The sequence below is a fragment of the Panthera pardus genome, unplaced genomic scaffold (genome assembly GCF_024362965.1).
Source record: "Panthera pardus isolate Hobbes unplaced genomic scaffold, ASM2436296v1 HiC_scaffold_21, whole genome shotgun sequence".
Lineage (NCBI taxonomy): Eukaryota > Metazoa > Chordata > Mammalia > Carnivora > Felidae > Panthera > Panthera pardus.
Window position 1 is genome coordinate 68,073,436 of NW_026526777.1, and position 18,046 is coordinate 68,091,481.

General features: G+C 52.9%; 1 protein-coding gene across 1 annotated transcript; it reads right to left on the minus strand.

Moving 5' to 3' along the window:
* Window positions 1–9,138: 9,138 nt before the first annotated feature.
* Window positions 9,139–17,371, minus strand: LOC109250864 (histone H3.3A). Its single transcript, XM_019421994.2, has 4 exons — window positions 17,242–17,371; window positions 15,607–15,757; window positions 14,211–14,364; window positions 9,139–9,793 (listed from the first exon to the last, which is right to left on the minus strand). The coding sequence occupies exons 2-4, from the start codon at window positions 15,732–15,734 to the stop codon at window positions 9,665–9,667; spliced, it is 411 nt and encodes a 136-aa protein (XP_019277539.1). The 5' UTR covers window positions 15,735–15,757; window positions 17,242–17,371; the 3' UTR covers window positions 9,139–9,664.
* Window positions 17,372–18,046: the final 675 nt, after the last annotated feature.

Consider the following 18,046-nt stretch of genomic DNA (forward strand, 5'->3'; position numbering starts at 1 on the left):
GCAGAGGCTGAGCCCGAGGCCGCGGCCCCGGGAATGACGAAGCCGAACCCGGCGCAAGGGAGCCGGCGGGTAGGGGGAGGCTGGGGGCGGGGGCTGCCCCGGGGTTGCCCGCAGCCCCTCCGGGGGACGCGGCTGCTGGGGGCTCCTCCGCCGCCGAAGAGATCATTCTCTCCCACCTGCTCGGGACGCGGCGAGCACTAAGCAGCTTTGTCTTCCGAGGGGCCGCGTGCCGGGCGCCCTCGGCAGGAGGCGCGGCATTCTCAGGGCCGCGGCTGCAGCTCGCGGGCCGGGGTCCCGAACCTGTGGCCGGAGGGGCTGCGGGGACAGCGAGCCCGCGTCCAGCTCCGGGCGGCCGAGGCCCACGGTCGCGGGGGAGACTCGCGCGGGGCGCGCTGCAGGGCGGAGCGCTAGGCGGGCGCGCAGCGGCCGGGACTCGGAGAGGCGTGATCAGGGGCGTGGCCTGGGACCCGGCGGGAGCGCGGGGGCGTGGTCTCGGAGGGCGTGGTCTGAGAGGGCGCGGCGAGACTCTCCAGGGGCGTGGTCTCGGGAGCTGCGCTTGGGAGGGGCGTGGCCCGGGGACGCCCCGGAAACCGGAGGGCGTGGTCAGGGAGGGGGCGGCGGGATCCCGAGGGGCGGGGATCCCGAGGGGCGTGGTCTGGGGACGGCCGCTGCAGCCCGCGGAGTGCAGGGGAGAGGCGAGGGGGCCTGGAAGAAGGCGGGGGCTGGCCGGCTCTTCTAGCTCGGTGGGGAGGTCTCCGGGACGCCTGAGGGAGGGGAAGAGGGGGGAGGGGAGGAGAGAGCAGGGGAGATGAAAGCAGGGGAGGCGGCCAGGGAGTGGAGGGGCGGCCGCAGGGGAGGGCTGGGGAGGGAAGTCCGCAGGAGAGGGGAGGAAAGAGGAAGGCAGAGGAGGGGGGGCAGAGCAGGGGAGCGGAGGCCGCAAGCAGAGGTCGGGAGACGGTTGCAGAAGCGCTCAGACGCGGAAGAGCCCCCGGTGCGCCCTGCGAACGTGGGGGCGATGTGCGGGGCTGGAGGGCGTGGAGGGCCGGCGTCCCCGAGCGGAGGTGGACGGGACCCCGGGGACCCCGGCTGCGCGGAGCCCTTGTCGCGCGTCGTGTCGTGTAGTGTACGCACCCCGCACGGCCGCCCTCCGCTTCGGGCCCCGCCAGCATCCTCTCCACGATCTCATCCACTCACGACGCAAACCCAAAGAGGTGCCGTCCGGAACCCCAGGGTTCTTGTACCACGTGTCTTTTACGTCTTAAAAATGCTCGGTCCTGGGCGCCCGGCTGGATCGGTGGGTGGAGCGTGGGAGTCCTGATCTCCCGGTGGGGTGGTGAGTTCGCGCCCCGCCTTGCGGGTGGAGATTCCTCAAAAGAAAGAAAGAAACTTAAAAAAAAAAAAAAAAAAAAGAGGCTCACTCCTAATAAGCCCCATGAAATCCCCTCGTGCCTGTCCCCGTGGTCCGTGTGTTTCAGACTGGTAAACTGAGGCTGGTGGAGGTTACGTGTCCCGCCCGCGGGTATGGGCTAGGCCGCCTTGCAGGTGCCGCAGTGCACGCGTTGGTGACAGCAAAAGGATGCCACCTGGGGGTCTAGACAGGACGGCTCCCGCGAAGCGGAACCAGGGACGCGACGGAGACGCGGACCGGGCGGGGTTGGGGAGGTGGGGACGCTCTGAGCCCGGGTTCTGCCATCTCTGCGGCGCACACGGTGGCGCTCGGCCCGAAGGTCCCCGGGAGAGCCAGGCGCGGTTAGAGCGAGCAGGTGTTCGGCGCTCCGTACGTCCTTCCCGCCGCTGTGACAAGTTGGGCGGTGGCGTCTGAGGCCTTGCTCCTGAGCGAGTGGTTGCCCTGTCCCAAGGTCCCCCTGGGGCTGGGGCGGTGAGCCGCCCGGCGGGCGTGTCCAGACCTTTCCAGGCCCGGGCCTGTAATATGTGTGTGTAATATGGCCATCTCCACGCACGTACCTACAGAGGTTCTGGGGTGTGTGTTCACTGCCTTTGTTGTTAAACTCCTAGAAAGAAACCTACTACCCGCAGTGTGCTTGTTCTGTGTCACTGTAGAGCTTGGGCCTTTTCCCACGTCAGCATCTATAGGTTTCTCTGCCTCGTTCTGTGTAATGGCTACACGGTACTTGTTAGTATCACTACATAAAATTTTATTTAGCCATTTCTCCACTGATAGACATTTGGGTTGTTCAGATGTCTCGGTTATACAAAACAGTGCTGCCATTTGTAGGTTTATTGTGGAGATGTTGGGGAAGCGTATTAAAACATGTGAGGAGGGGCGCCTGGGTGGCTCAGTCGGTTAAACATCCGACTTCGGCTCAGGTCACGATCTCACTGGTTGGTGAGTTCGAGCCCCGCGTCCGGCTCTGTGCTGACGGCTGGGAGCCTGGAGCCTGCTTCAGATTGTGTCTCCCTCTCTGCTCCTCCCCCACTCGTGCTCTGTCTCTGTCTCTCAAAAATAAATAAACATTAAAAAAAGTAAAAAAACCCAAACATGTATGGACACATGCTCTCGTGAATAGTGCAATTCTCTTACGCTTTAAAAACTCGACGGGTCACCTTTAGCCAAGTTTTCTTCTTCTTCTTCCTTTTTTAAGATTTTATTTTATTTTGAGTAATCTCTACACCCAAGGTGGGGCTCGAACCTACAACCCCAAGATCAAGAGTTGCACACTCCACGGATGGAGCCAGCCGTGCGCCCCTCTTATCCAAGTTTTTAACACTATATTATATGTTGCATTCCCACACAGTCCGGGTTCTGTTTCTTGACTCTTTAGTTCCATTGATCTATTTGCTTACCTTCTGCAGGTATTAGTTTGATATCTTATAGCTTTATAATATACTTTGACGTTTGTTTCAAGGAAGTTTCCAAAATTTCTTTTTTTTTCTTCAATTTTTTTAATCTTTATTTGAGAGAGAGACAGAGTGTGAGCCGGGGAGGGGCAGAGAGAGAGGGAGACCCAGAATCCAAAGCAGGCTCCAGGCTCCGAGCCATCAGTCAGAGCCCGACGCGGGGCTCGAACTCATGAACTGTGAGATCATGACCTGAGCCGAAGTCGATGCTTAACCGACGGAGCCCCCCGGGCGCCCCTAAAGTTTCTTAATTCTTGCATGCGTATTTTCTCTCCCGGATGAACTCAGAATTAGCGCCAAGTTCCATTAAAAATCTTGTTAGAAATTTTGTTGAGATTGTCTCAGTGTGGAAAAATCTAACATCTTTGCAGTATTGAGCATTTCCATCAAGGAACATACATCTTTCTTGATTTATTCAGATCTTTTCTATGGTCTTCAAAAAAGATTTTTTAAAAATAATTCTCACACACTTCCTAAGCTTATTTTTTGGTGTATTATAGAGAAGTGGACATTGTAGATAGAATTTTTTACATTACAGTTTTTATGTTGATCTTATAACCAACAATTAGTTTATTATAAATTTGTAACTAGTTATTGGTAATGTATAGAAATTCTGCTGACCTTTGTATATTTTATAGCCTGCTACCTTACTGAGATCTCATTAAAACCAATAATTTTGTGGGGCACCTGGGTGGCTCAGGTGGTTAAGCGTCCAGTCCAACTTTGGCTCAGGTCATGATCTCGCGGTTTGTGAGTTCGAGCCCCGTGCCGGGCTCCTTGCTGACAGCTCAGAGCCTGGAGCCTGTTTCGGATTCTGGGTCTCCCTCTCTCTTCTCTCTCTGCTCCTCCCCTGCTCATGCTCTGTCTCTGTCTCTCCAAAATAAACATTAAACTTTTTTTTTTAAACCCAATAATTTTGTAATTGAAACTCTTAGGCTTTCAGGATAAGTATTATTTGTTACTAATAATTTTATAACAAAACTAGCAGTGAATATTTATTGAGCATTTACTACGTGCCGGAAACAGTTCCAAGCACTTGCCATGTTTTGATTCATACAATCCTCACAACCCCAACAACACATAGAAGAGACTCAGTAGCAAACAATCCTTCTATTTCTCTTATCTTACAGGGAGAAAAACACCAAGCAACCCGCGGTCCTGTTTTCTCTTTAGCTACTTTCCATCTCCCTGCATTTTAAGCAAAACTTCTGGAGTTCCCTATTCTTGCTGATTCCAATTCCTTTCCTCCGATTCTCTTTTTATTTATTTTTTCAAGTAAGCTCTAAGCCCACTCAACGTGGGGCTCGAACTCACCACCCCGAGATCGAGAGTCGTGCGTTCCATCCAGCCGGCCAGGCTCCTGTGAGTGCAATTATTTTGATTGAAGCCCCGGTCTCTTCTTGAACCCACTCCCATCGGGTCTCGCGCCCTCTATTTCACCAAGACTGTTTTTGTCAAGATCACGATCACCTCCGTGTTGCCAGTCTCCAGTGGACAACTCTCAGTTCGAGCCCCGCGTCGGGCTCTGTGCTGACGGCTGGGAGCCTGGAGCCTGCTTCAGATCCCGTGTCTCCCTCTCTCTGCCCCTCCCCTGCTCCTGCTGGCTCGCTCTCTCTCTCTCAAAAATAAAATGGCTCTCCTTTCCTTCAGGCAGGTCTTTTTTATTTATTTATTTATTTTTTACTGTTTATTTATTTTGAGAGGCACAGCAGGGGAGGAGCAGAGAGAAGGAGAGAGAACCCAGGGCCCGATGCAAAGGCTCAAACCCACGAACCGTGAGATCGTGACCTGAGCTGAAACCGAGAGCTGGTTGCTTAACCAACTGAGCCCCCCAGGCGCCCCTACTTTATTATTTTTTAAATGTGTTTTACTTCTTTATCGTCTACTTCCCCCACGAGACTGTACTTTCCCCATGAGGACTGGGGATGTTGTTTTGGTCACTTCCGTATCTCCACCACAGCGCCTGGCACATAGTAGGTGCTTCCTACATACTTCATGAATGAGGCATGGGAGACTGGGCAAGTTTTCCAAAGTCACACCGCTAGGAGAGTGGCTTAGAGTGGCAGTTCAGCTCCTGAGATCTTTACCAAAAAAATTTTTTTAGTAATCTCCACACCCAAGGTGGGGTTCAAACTCATGGCGCTGAGATCAAGGGTCACATGCTCTTCTGAGCCAACCAGGCGCCCCTCCAGAGCCTGAACTCTCTCTTTTTAATTAAAAAAAAAATTTTTTTTAAATGTTTATTCATTTTGGGGCGCCTGGGTGGCTCAGTCAGTTAAGCGGCCGACTTCAGCTCAGGTCATGATCTCGCGGTCGGTCCGTGAGTTCGAGCCCCGCGTCGGGCTCTGTGCTGACCGCTCAGAGCCTGGAGCCTGTTTCGGATTCTGTGTCTCCCTCTCTCTCTGACCCTCCCCCATTCATGCTCTGTCTCTCTCTGTCTCAAAAATAAGTAAACGTTAAAAAAAAATGTTTATTCATTTCCTGAGAGAGAGAGAGAGAGCGCGTGCACCAGAGTGAGTGGGGGAGGGGCAGAGAGAGAGAAGGAGACAGAATCCCAAGCAGGCTCCGCACGGTCAGCACAGAGCCCGACGCGGGGCTCGAACTCACCAACCGCGAGCTCATGACCTGAGCCCGAGTCGGACGCTTCACCAACGGAGTCACCCCGTCGCCCCCAGAGCCTTAACTCTGAACCATGAGGGCCTCCTGCAAGTAATGATTTCCTTTTTCAAAAACATATTTTCTCCTTGACTAGAACTTTCCAAGAGACGTTTAATAATAGCGCCGAAAAAAGTGTTCATGACTTTAGGAGAATGCTTCTGGCCTAGGGTTTCGCCACTAATGTTATCGATTTGACTCCCCTTATCAATGGTGAAGGTACACCCTCCTGGTCCTAATTCGTTTAGAGCCCCACGCCTAATGACATGAGGTTCACGGGGATCCGATCCAACAGCAGCCCGCCGGTGAAGGTCTCAGAAGTGTTAAAATCGGAAGGAAAGCGGCAACACCCCGTCCCTCTAGCGGGACTCCGGCCGATTTTCGTACAGGCTTACTCTGTGCCACCCCTGGGGCTACCGTGGAAAACTCGTGAAGCCTGGTTCTTGCAGCTCGTGCTAGCGGGCATGGCCAATAAAAAAGCGAACGAGGGCATTTCAGGTTTCGATGCATCCTCAGGCAATAAAGCCAAGGGGGGTGACAAAAAGGCAGGTGGGCAGGGGTTTGGCTGCAGCCTAGTAAGCGACAGGTGGACAGACTGGAAGGCCAAGTCACATGGGGACTCATGAGCCAAGGAGTTTAGGTGGTAGTCAGTGTGCAATGGAAGCCATTTGATATTTTAAAAAAATGGTGGGGGGGGGGACACCTGGGGGGCTGAGGTCATGATCTCACGACTCATGAGTTCAAGCCCCACACCTGGCTCTGTGCTGACAGCTCGGAGCCTGGAGCCTGCTTCGGAGTCTGTGTCTCCCTCTCTGTCCTTTCCCCACTCGTGCTTTCTCTCTCTCTCAAAATAAAATTTAAAAAATTTAAGTTTATTTTGAGAGAGAGAGCACAAGGGGGTGGGGGAGGAACGGGGCGGGGGAGAGAATCCCAAGCAGGCTCTACACTGTCAGTGCAGAGCCCGCCGTGGGGCTTGAACCCACAAACCGTGAGATCATGACCTGAGCCGAAATCAAGAGTAGGATGCTCAGCCGACAGAGCCCTCCAGGCGCCCTGACCGTTCGGTATTTTCTTAAGTTGGGGACGTCCTGAAATGATTGGCTTTAGCAGCATTTCTCCGGAGGCTGTGTGAAGGGCCAGGGGTGGGGGTGGGGGTGCAGATATAAGGTGTTGCCGTGGTCCTGGTGGAAGGTGGCAGCTTGGAGTAGGGGGCAGGAGTGTTGCTGCAAAGTCTCGGATGCCTTTTTGGAGTAAGCGTCAATGGGATTTACGGAGGTGAGGGAGAGGGAGGAATTTAGGCGACTGCTGGAGACGGAACAGGTGGCAAAAAAGGCAGAGGGTTTTCCTGTGATTTCTATCATCTGTCCCCCTCCTTCCCAGTTTTGTCCTTTTTCCTGACTTGTTCCCACTGTCAGAGACTTTCCCTAACGTCTGTCACTCCCAGCAAAAATAACAACGCTCAGAGCATGGCAGTGGGAGGGCGAGGCCCTGGACGGAGTCAGCTGGACACCAAATCCTGTCTGGGTGAATTGTGACCTCGGACAAGCTTCTTCATGTAGGACATCGGTAGAGAAGGGTGACCCCGTCCCGGCTGTTGAGTTGGGGGCATTTATGCTTTTACATCCTCAGCATCTAGCAGATCCTTGATAGGGTCAAGCCTGCAAATTGGAATTTATTTCCTCTCAGATTTTAGACTGTGCAGATCGGAGGGGAAACAACTTGGGGGCACTTTCGGGCACCCGCTCACCCAAGTCTATCAGCCAGGTGACATTCGCTCCACTTGCTTAAGAGAACGGTCTCCAAATTCCTGCCCCAAAGTTCTCCCAGTTCAAGTATTCCCCTGATTTCCCAAGACCTACCGAACCTAAAATTATTTGTATCTTACCCTGTAATGTCGGGTTTTACTTCTGTAAGACTTTAGGAATATTTTCTGGAAGCGTAAGAGGTGCTAACTGGCTGTTTTGGCAAGTTACTTTGGTCTTCCAAAGTGGGTCAGCTTGTTGAAGACGTGGAAGACTGAGCTTAACCAGGCGTGCAGAGTTGAGCCAAAGCCCCACCCCCCCCACCCCCCCACCCCCCCACCCCCCCCCCCACCCCCCCCGGCACTTTGGGGCCAAAGCCGATTCCGCACTTTTCCTGGGTGGCGTTGTCAGGTAAGGATTCCAAAGCGTAGCGGGGGAGAGGATTACCAGCCCGTTACTGAACATGAACCCAGGGACCAAGGGGCCGGCAGGTCACTCACACCCGCGAGTCCGGTAACGGCCCCGAACTAAAACTGTGCGAAACGTACACACCGGTAACGAAGACTAATCCTCCCGAAGTTATCGCCTCCTTTGTAAGCAGGAATGAATCCCCCGCCTCCTCGGAATAGAACACGTCAGATGCTGACAGACCGTGGAATCTCGGGACGAGCCCATCACAGCGTGCGCGGAGCGCCAGCCTCATCTACGCGGTCCCGGGCAGCTTCTAACCGCCCCGTTTTGTAACCTGCGACTTACTGTATGTTCGTGCCCGGACCGCAGCAGTTAAGGACTCCTCACTCAACAAGATGGGCTAACGGGTACCGTGACCGCTTCACGCGAAAGGCAGAAACGGGCTTTTTAGTTGGCAAAGCTACAGCTTCGTAAAGCACAGTTTAGTACAAATCCTAAGGGACTCGGCTCCAAGCGCGGCCTCTCCTCCCCCATCGGAGACGCCCGCTCTCCCGTCCGTTTCCACGAACAGGCGGCGAGAGCCTATTGTGCGCGCCCGCCAAAACCGGACTGGGGAAGCTCATCAAAAATTGGCTCTTAGGGGGCGGCCGGGCCGGCTCGGTCGGTGGCGCATGTGACTCCGGACCTCAGGGTTCAAGCGCCACGTGGAGCAGAGAGTTTACTTAAGAACAAACACAAAACCATGACCCCACGCCAGCAAACCGGAAGCAGGCTCTAAAATGTGCGTCTCCCTCTCTCTCTGCCCCTCCCCCGCTCATGCTCTGTCTCTGTCAAACGTAAAAAATAAAAATGAAAATGAAGTTAAGAGCGAGCCCGTGAACGAGCGGCGCAGCAGCCCAACGTTCTCCGGGACCGTTCTCGGCCCGTCGATGACCTAGTTCCGCCGGACTTGAGAGCAGTTCCACGCGCTGCGGCGTTAGAACCAGCGCGTCCACCAGGGCCGCGTTCCCGGCCGCAGCACGCGCGCTCCCCTCCCCGAGAAGCGAGTCCCGGGGCCTGGCCGGTCACCTCGGGGTGGACGCGCCTCCAGCGCCCTCGCTGCGGAGCCAGACTTGCCGTTACGCTTGCCGAGCAAAGTTCAGCGGCGCAGGTCTGTCAACGGACGGACCTCAGGAAGGTTTCCCCGTTTCCATGTGCTTCCGCCGGGCGGGTGGGGACTCGCCCGTTTGGAGCACCACGTATCCAAAGGGTCAAGATCTGGTTTTCACGAACAGATTTACTCTGCAAATTTTAAACCAGGAGGAAAACCAACAGCTCCAGCTTCCTTTCCACACAAAACGTATCCTCTCTCCGTCTCTCAGCGGTCTCGTCTCAGACGGGAGGTGACAAACCGCTTGGCACTAAAATGATTCTTAACGGTTCAAGTGACTGAACTACACGGGCAGGGGTGAGAATAAAGACCAAAAGCAGGTACAGTTTAATGTATTTTAATAGCAAACTTACAGGAACAGCACAGAAGACAGACAACATTAAAAACATGTACTTGCATGTAGGACAACTCAGTTAGAAAAGTATAGTGAATGGATGGAATCTACCGTATGATAAAAATGCTACAAACACCATTTAGTTGCCGTCAATAAGAAATTTACTCGTTTTAAAAAAATCCAAATGCTGGCATTGTCCAGAAAAATTTAACAGGTTTATTTATAATTGTTATAAAGTTGAACTGCTGAAACGTGTTCACTGAAACATTTTGACTTGCATTAATGCTTTATGTCCCCGCATTTATATTAAAAATTCACACACGAATGAAAATGGAAAAACTGCCAATACCTGATTTCTGTCCCCGATTTTTCCATTTGCAATCATATACTTCGATACCTTTTGACCCCATGGAAAAAAAATATCTAACGTTCAGAACTACCAATAACAGGAAGAAGAGAAATTTTTTTTTTTTTTTTTTTAAAGAATGAAACGTTTTCCATCAGAGTGGATTCTTAAGCACGCTCTCCACGTATGCGGCGCGCTAGCTGGATGTCTTTTGGCATAATTGTTACACGTTTGGCATGGATAGCACACAGGTTGGTGTCTTCGAAGAGGCCCACCAGGTAGGCCTCGCTTGCCTCCTGCAAAGGAGCAAAGAAAAAGGCATCAATGGCGTTATTAGCACCCGTCACGGGCAAGTCTGTACCGGTTCAGATGACGAGGTTTTCGGACCTCTGAAAAGCCGCTCCAGAAGACGCTGACCTGTTCACCAAACGGGTACGTTTTAAAACCTGGGGGACAGGCTGAAAGGCAGTTTATGAAAAGCGGAAGGCTCGAGCTTGGAAATCTTCAGCAAATTACACAAGAGTCAAACGATTTCATTACTAAGCTTCGATTTTTCTCCTGTTAACACGCGATCTCTTACCCACCGAAATGTCTTCGGTGAATCCCATTTAATCCAGGAACTCCAGCTTAGACTCTAATCCTGTCTCCTCGCCAGCGTCCTCCTCATCCCGAATCCCGCTCGCCCCAGAGTATCTGCCCGAACCTCTGCTTGCCAATAATCCAACACAGCGGACAACTGGCTTCCATCACACGGTCCCCATCAACCTTTTCTTTTCCACCTCCGTTCTATCACACGGGGCCCACGGGGCCCAGAGCACAACGCGCTGGTGTCGTTTACATTCTTGGACCTGTTTTGCCTAGATGTGCCCCCTCCAAGCGCACCTTCCTCTGTGCTCCCCAACCCGCAGTGACCTTTTCCCCTCTCGTATTAATATGGATCCCTCCAGTTTTTCTCATTACACTTGAGGAGTCTTTGAAGGCACCCCCCCCCCCCCCCCCCCATCACCACTCAGAAACCGCCAGCTGTGGGAACTGTTCACGGACACTTGGCAAGTCAGGTTAGTAGACCTTACAGCTGTCTGAAAAGCTAAAGAGCCCTTTAGCCGAAGTCACATTTGCTTCCTCATTCGAGAGGCAGAAACCATTTTACCAGTCCGGTCACCCGCCCGGCTGTTTCAGTGGCTCAGGAGCATTAAACGGGGCTGTCTGGCCTTGTCGCCTTCTCTGTAGAAAAGTTACTTCTCTGATCAAGATACTTAGAAAAACCAAGATTCCTGTAGTTGCTGTTTTTGTCCTAATAAAAAAAATATTTTCCATTTTGGAACCCTTAGGTAACGATAAAGCTAAAAATGATGCCACCCGACACTTGAGCAATTTCAGCCACTTATGCTACATAACACAAAATATGTAGACAGGAACAGGCAGATTCGCTTGTGATTTTGCAATAAAACTACGGAGACTTGCTTTCCCAAGCATCAACGCAGCAACAATTAATTCAACTGGTTCACATTATCATCTTATGAAAAAGTATGCCCTTCACATTTATGTATCTTCAACTTTTTTGCCTTATGTCTCTCTTCTATGAAAATTTGTTTCATCTAAATTTTACAACCCCTACAGTGTTCTTCTGCTGCGTTTTTTCTTAATGTTTATTTAGTTTTGAGAGAGAGAGAGAGAGAGAGAGAGAATGAATGAATCCCAAGGAGTCTCTATACTAATGGATGTGGGGCTCGAACTCAGGAACTGTGGGATCATGACCTGAGCTAAAATCAAGAGTCAGACGCTTAGCTGATTGGGCCCCCCAGGAGCCTCCTGCTGCATTTAAGAGCCAGGTTTTATCTACCCACTAAGGCCTAGCTCAGACTTTCCGAGCAGGAGGAAGCAAGCACTTCCACTCCCAGCTCCCAAGGGCACAAAGCCTTGAACTCCTTCCTCCAGACTCCCTGCTGCTTCTCTGGCCTCGTACAGCAGAGCCAGAGCCACCCTCTTATGTATGTAACTTTATAATAGAGTCTTGTTTTCTACTCACGACGCCTTGCTTTGGAGTAGATGTTCAACAAATGTTTGCTTTTTTAAATCTAACCCTAAGTAAGTGTACATCTTCCACGCAAACATTCCAAAGGATGTAATGAAGGCAAAAGCCCTTAACAGCCGGGGATTCATTCTTACAATATTCGAAGGAATGGGTGAGAGGTGTGGAGACCAAGGCATAGTGTGGGCTCTGATGGGCTCACCACACGCATCAGATAGGACTGACGTTCCTCAGGCAAGACACCAGTTTGATTTTGTTTCACCCGGCCTCACGCCCATCCAGAATGCTTCTGCGAAACGTAGCGCCGTGAGCTGCTAGATGGACAAGCCAACAGGTCCCGTGGTTCTGAGACCATTTAAGAGCAGAATGATCCATGGGCTCCCTGGTACTGCTCCGAATGGCACGTGGCCATTCTCACTTCTGTCTTGGAGCCCGGCTACTGGTTTTATAGGGTTGTATCTGGTCGGCTCTGGGAGAGCATTCTATACCCACGGGGGATTTGACCATGACCCATATATTTCTAATTCTATTACACAGATCCTAAAACCTTCTCAACGGGAAGGCTCTAATGGGAATGAAAGACTGCCACATAAATTTATAGCCCAACAAACCAATTTTGAGATAATGGCAAAAGAAAAAATATCTTACAACTAGAAGGAAATGTTAATTTACAACGCATTGACTATATTCAATGTCTGATTCTCCCACCATTTCGAAACACCAATGTCTACGTTTTTAACACGAGGATACCTCAAGTCCAAACTCTCAGACATTAAAGACAAAGGTTAGATTTTAAATCCGTCCGTTCCTGAGTATCGTATGGCAAACCCAGACTAATTTCTTTACCCCCCACCCCCCCCGCACCACCTCCCCGTCTCATTTAGTTCTATTAGGAAACTTGTCAACTGTGTGATTCTAAACCAAAAATAAAGTGACTTTTTGAATTTTATTTCAACTGCTCTCTTCTGTTATTTCCACCAGCAAATTCTCCATCCCTGTCTTTAAGAGAACTGAAGTGCGTGGATACAGAAAGCAAACACGTGCACAAAAAAACTGGTAACAAAGATTACTCTTTCCAAACAAGAGCCATCTAACTGCTGGGAGTACAGGCAGCAGAAGGAAACATTGTGCTCAAAACCAATACAGGAACACTTGCTAACGTACAGCACACACCTTCGTGCCAGTGACCATGAAGTTTACACATGAACTGGAAAGACAATAGTGTTTTGCCCAGATTGCTTAGTAATCTCCATTTACAAGACTCTACCACGGACCGACCATTAAACACGAACACGTTGGGACTTCCCAGTATACTGGGTTCTTTAAGCACAGTCCTGGCTAACTGGGACTAGGAACCAAAACTAGCAGCTTTGTATCGAATGCTTGACCATCTTGGAAAATACACGGGCAAAATGTGACTTAAAACTGTAGTGATAGACGAAAGGAGACCTTACGGTAAACAACGATCAAAAGAGAAAAAAGAGTTTTAACCAGCGCTAGAAGCTTTTAGTAGTTTGAAATTTCAGTAATTTCAATTCATTGAGAATTTAATGGATGCCTACTCCTGGAATCCACCAATCAAACCCAGTTCAGACTAACCATAGAAACAGCTCAACCAATCGCACTTCAGCACAGAACCCACCTATCAAATCTCCCTCACATGTAAAGCCAAAGCTTGCCACGGCAACAGCAGCCTCACAATCCTCCAATGGAGTGTATGTGGACTGTGGTCCCCGCGCCCCCAGAGATTCTGATTCACGTCTGCGGTGCCTAGAAATCTGCACTTTTAATCGCTTCCAAACCCCTGCTCTCATGGAGGCAGTAGTCTGAGATACACCGATCTAAAACATGCCAAACACAATATAAAACAGGTTACACGTTAGTGATTGGTATTAATTATATCCTCACCCCTAATCAAGCATGTTACCCGTGGGCATTTCAAGTTTTAATGCTGGCACAAGACACAAATACTATGGATATGTAACCACCTCTAAGACCGTACTTCTCAGAGTTCTGACACCTGGTGTGGAGATTAAATTCAACGTGCTTCCCATTTAAGCGGAAACCCATAATCCTCTTTGGCCAGCTCCAAGTCCTGACATCCCTGCCCCTTAACACGTACGGTGTGATCTCGAAGCACACCTTTTCTCCCCACGGCCAAGCCCATGCCAGCTAGCTGGGTGCTTCCTTCAGCTCAGTGCACAGCCTCCCCACCGACACCGCGCTCCCCTCTCGCGTGGCCTCTGCACATCCAGAAAGACACCAACTCTCCATGCCTTTTCCAGCGATCACTGCTTAAAGCTGATGACCAACACAGACCTTAGTCCCACATCTTTGTAATGTCCCGCAGCACCCATGACCGAACAAGAGGGTTCTTTTTTCCTCGAGACACCGTTCTCAACGCAACGTTTAAAAAACTGAAAGACGGTATACCGGAACGAACGGTATACCGTTCGGAGCCAGATGGGTTCAAATGAGGACTGTCACCCAAATGGGTTCAAGTCGCATTTTCGGTGTGTATGACCTCGAGCAACCTAACCTTTCTGACATCTCAACGGTGAAGCAAAGGTATGGCCCACCTTACGGGCTGTGCCGATCAAAGCACGTGGAAAGATTTAGAACCGTTCTTGGTACACAGCAGGACGGCCGACTCTCAGAGCCGTCCCCACCCGCCACTTTACCTGCAAAGCACCGATAGCCGCGCTCTGGAAGCGCAGGTCTGTTTTGAAGTCCTGAGCAATTTCTCGCACCAGACGCTGGAAAGGAAGTTTGCGGATCAGAAGTTCAGTGGACTTCTGGTAACGTCTAATTTCGCGGAGTGCCACGGTACCAGGCCTTAACACAAAACAAAACAACATTAAACAAATGGTTATCGGACATATACAAAAACATACGAGGATAAGCGGTTAGCTTTAACAAATCCAGTCATTTTCCAAAAAATAAACCACCCGTTTTCTGTTTTTTAGCTTGGGTATAAAATTTCCTTCACCAGTTTATGATCTGAGCATTTAAAGCTGTGAAGAGTAACAGAACAATTCCTTGAAAGCAAAAAGCATAACATGAAAGGAGATTCTGAGCAGGGCATTTATCCGAGTCCCATTCACTTTCTTCGTCTTAACACAGGGGCGTCAATAACGTATCATTACTTGGGAGGGTGTGAGGCCACTAATAAAAAGTCAACATTCAGACTCTTGTCAATTTGGTATTACTAGCTTTGCTTCTTCTAAAAGACGCACCAACACCACTCAATGGGCTTCATTTAAAAACACACTCAGGTATATTCAAGGCCCATTTCCCAGAACACGTTTAGTTTGACTACGGCTCATCCGTCAGGAATGATGAAGTCTGGATACTCCTGATGGCGCGGTGTGCCTTCCACAGGGCAGAGTGTTCGTGCATCTTTTTTTTTTTTTTTTTTTTTTTACTAAGTGTCAACAAAAACGTACCTCAAGTCTGACTTATTTCTTCCACTCTATGAGCTTTTATTTTAGAGTAACTATAAAATCATTTGCAGAAGCTAAGTACAGACAGCTTCTGCCCTCTAACGGCGGATGCCCTTAACAACACTGCTGAGGGCAGCTCAACACCAGACTGCTAACAAGGAAATACACCAATTTAAGGAAATGAAGGAGAACTTTACTCAAACAAAACACCCCACCTTGAGTATTATTAAAATAGAATTGGTATCAAAATGTATTATTTTGCCAAAAACCAGTGTCCATCCTCACACATGTACTCAAAAAGCACTTTATTATTTTAAAAACACACGTTACTAACGTAACAACTAAATAAAACGAGAATCTATCTCATTAACATCATCGGTGATTCAGTAGGTCTCCTTTGGGCTCTGGGTAGCTTCAAAATAAAACATTCCGACAAAACCCAACACTATGTTTTGGGACACACACGCGCAGACGTTTTTAAAATATTAGCAAATATTCAAAAGGGGAAAAACATCGGTTTCCCTAGATCAAGAAGTCTGCTGGTTATACACCTTTCATTATATTTTACAATTGCTGCTTCCGTAGACGGACTCTATCCCACTATTTCCTCTTTTTTTTTTTTTTTTTTAAATACCTGTAACGATGAGGTTTCTTCACCCCTCCAGTAGAGGGCGCACTCTTGCGAGCGGCTTTTGTAGCCAGTTGCTTCCTCGGTGCTTTACCCCCGGTCGATTTGCGGGCAGTCTGCTTTGTACGAGCCATGGTACTGAGACCTCCTCACTTACCTACCAGCATCAAAAACAAAAATCATACACACGACCCCCCAGACGTTCAAGTTTTCCTGCCACTGCCGGCCCCCGCCCCCGCCAGGCTGGAAATTAGGCCCAGCACAAAACAAAACAAAACAAAACAAAAAAAACCCCAACAATGTCCGTCATGTTATATAATTCGCCAGGGTGCAGATCACGCCTGCCACCCAGACAGGACTTCTCGAAACAAACTGTGGGACTCGGAAATTGGGACCTCTACCGCCGACCATCCCTCAAAAGACCGACGGCAAAACAAAAAGACCCCCCTAACGGCCTCGGCCTCCCTCTCTTTAATTAAAGTAGAAATCAGAAACGTCTGCAAACATCCGACCCGCAAACAAGTCCAAAGAACGAAGCCACAAAACACAGAAAGGTCGAGTCAAATTTCGGCAAAAAGCCTCCGGTCCCCCCCCCCCGGCCCCGCGCCCCCCCACCGCCGGGCGCCCGGCCGCGGACGGACCCGGGCGAAGCTCTGAAAACACGCCTGGGGTCGCGTTTCCACAGCGTGTTGACAACACGGCGCCCGGGGACGCGGGAGGGGACAGCGGCGCCCGGCGGCCGGCTCTCCACAAAGCCCGGTCCCGCGGCCGGCCGTCGTGGGCTCCGCCGCAGCCGAGCGCCCCGCAGTCGGGCTGTGATCGCCGCCCGCGCCGGCCCGCGGAAACTTTTGGGCCCGGCCCCCCGCGCCCCCGCCGCGGCCCCCAGCGCCCCGACCCACACGCCAACAATCGGCGCCCGGAGCCCCTTCCTCCCGGGGGCACGACGCACCCAAGCCGCTCCGAAACGCCCCGATCCCCCGCCACGTGCCGCCCTCCAAAATGCAAAAGTTTTTTTTGCATTTCCAATGCATCAAGTTTCCGCTTCTCCAAAAAAGGAGAAAAAAAAAAAAATGTCCCTCTCTGAAAAAATTCTCCTCCGTTCTCGAAACGGGGAAGAGAGAGAGACGGGGGAGAAAACATGGTCGGTGACCAGAGAAGAGAGACAAGATGGTGAAGCTCAGCAACAACTGTGGGGAGGCAGCAAAAAGCGAGTTAGCCCGGGGTGCGAAGCGGCGGCGATTTCCCCCCTTTTCCCGCCCGAAAACCGGGGCCCGGGGCCCGGGGGCGGCAGGGAAGGGGCCCGCGCGGGTCGTGGTGAGGGTCTGGGGTCCCGGGAAGGGGCGGCGGGCGGGATTTGGCCGAAGAAAGGGGAGCCGGGGGCGCGGGGAGGAGGGAGAGCGGCTCGGCGCCGCGGCGGCTGCTGCTGTGGGGCTGAGGCGGCGAGAGACGGGGGAGAGCCGCCGCCGCCGCCGCCTCGGGGACGCGGAAACTCGCTCCTCACCTCCATTTCTGGGCCAAAAAGTTTGCGGGCCGGGCCCGGGGGGCCGGGGGGGGCGCCGTGCCCGCGGCGCCGGGGCCCGGGCGGCGGCGGGCGGCGAGCGGGGCCCGGTCCCGGAGAGGCGGGCGGCCGGGGAAACTTACCCCCCTTCTCCTTCGGCTGGAGCTCGGCGAGCTAGAGGCGGCGCTGGCGTTAGCGAGCGACGGCGGCGCGGCGGCGGCTGCGAACACAATTGAAAGATGGCTGACACCGAGGCTGGCCCCCAACACACGCCGCCCCGCCCCCGCGCCGCGCGCCAGCCAATCACACACAATGGAGGGAAGGCTCGGCCCCGCCCCCGGCCCCCGCCAGCGCCCCGCCCCCGCCCCTCCCCCCGCGCGTTCGTTCGCTGGCGCGCGCTCGCCCCTCCCCCGCGCGCCGCCCGCTCCCTCCCCGCGGCCGCCTCGCGCCGAGTGTGTACAAACACAAAAGACGTGCCGGAGGGCCGCCGGCTCCCGCCGCGACGGCCGCCCGCCCGCCCGCCGGCCCGCCGGCCCGCGCGCCCCCGGCCCCGCGCCCGCGCTCGGCCCCCCACCCCCACCGCCCGCCGCCCCCTCCTCCCCCCCCCACCCCGCTGGCGCCCACGTCATCCCGCGCCCGGAGCCCGGGGTCGGGGCGCCCAGGGGCGGTGGGGGAGGGGCGGCGGGCGCGGCCGGTGAACGCCCGGGCCTGCGGGCGGCGTGGGGGCGGGGCGGCGTGGGGGGGGGGGGAACGGCCCGGGGGGGGGGGGCTACGCGGCCGCGGGGGCCCCGGGGCGGACGGCCCGCCCGCGCGCAACTTTCCCCGCAGGTGGCGGCGCCGGGCCGCCCGACGCAAGATGGCTGTGCTCGGCGAGCGCGACAACAATGCGCGGCCGCGCGGCCCGCCTGTCGGTCCCCGCACCTCCCCGCCGGCCGCCCGGGGCCCCCC

Bases quoted from the DNA above. Each gene is read 5' to 3' on its own strand.
- LOC109250864 (XM_019421994.2), bottom strand. From the start codon at position 15,734: ATGGCTCGTACAAAGCAGACTGCCCGCAAATCGACCGGGGGTAAAGCA. The intron at 14,365-15,606 runs GTATTTAAAAAA...TTTTGTGTTAAG, and splicing joins AAGAAACCTCATCGTTACAG to GCCTGGTACCGTGGCACTCC. The intron at 9,794-14,210 runs GTAAAGTGGCGG...GCTCCTTTGCAG, and splicing joins CGGCTATCGGTGCTTTGCAG to GAGGCAAGCGAGGCCTACCT.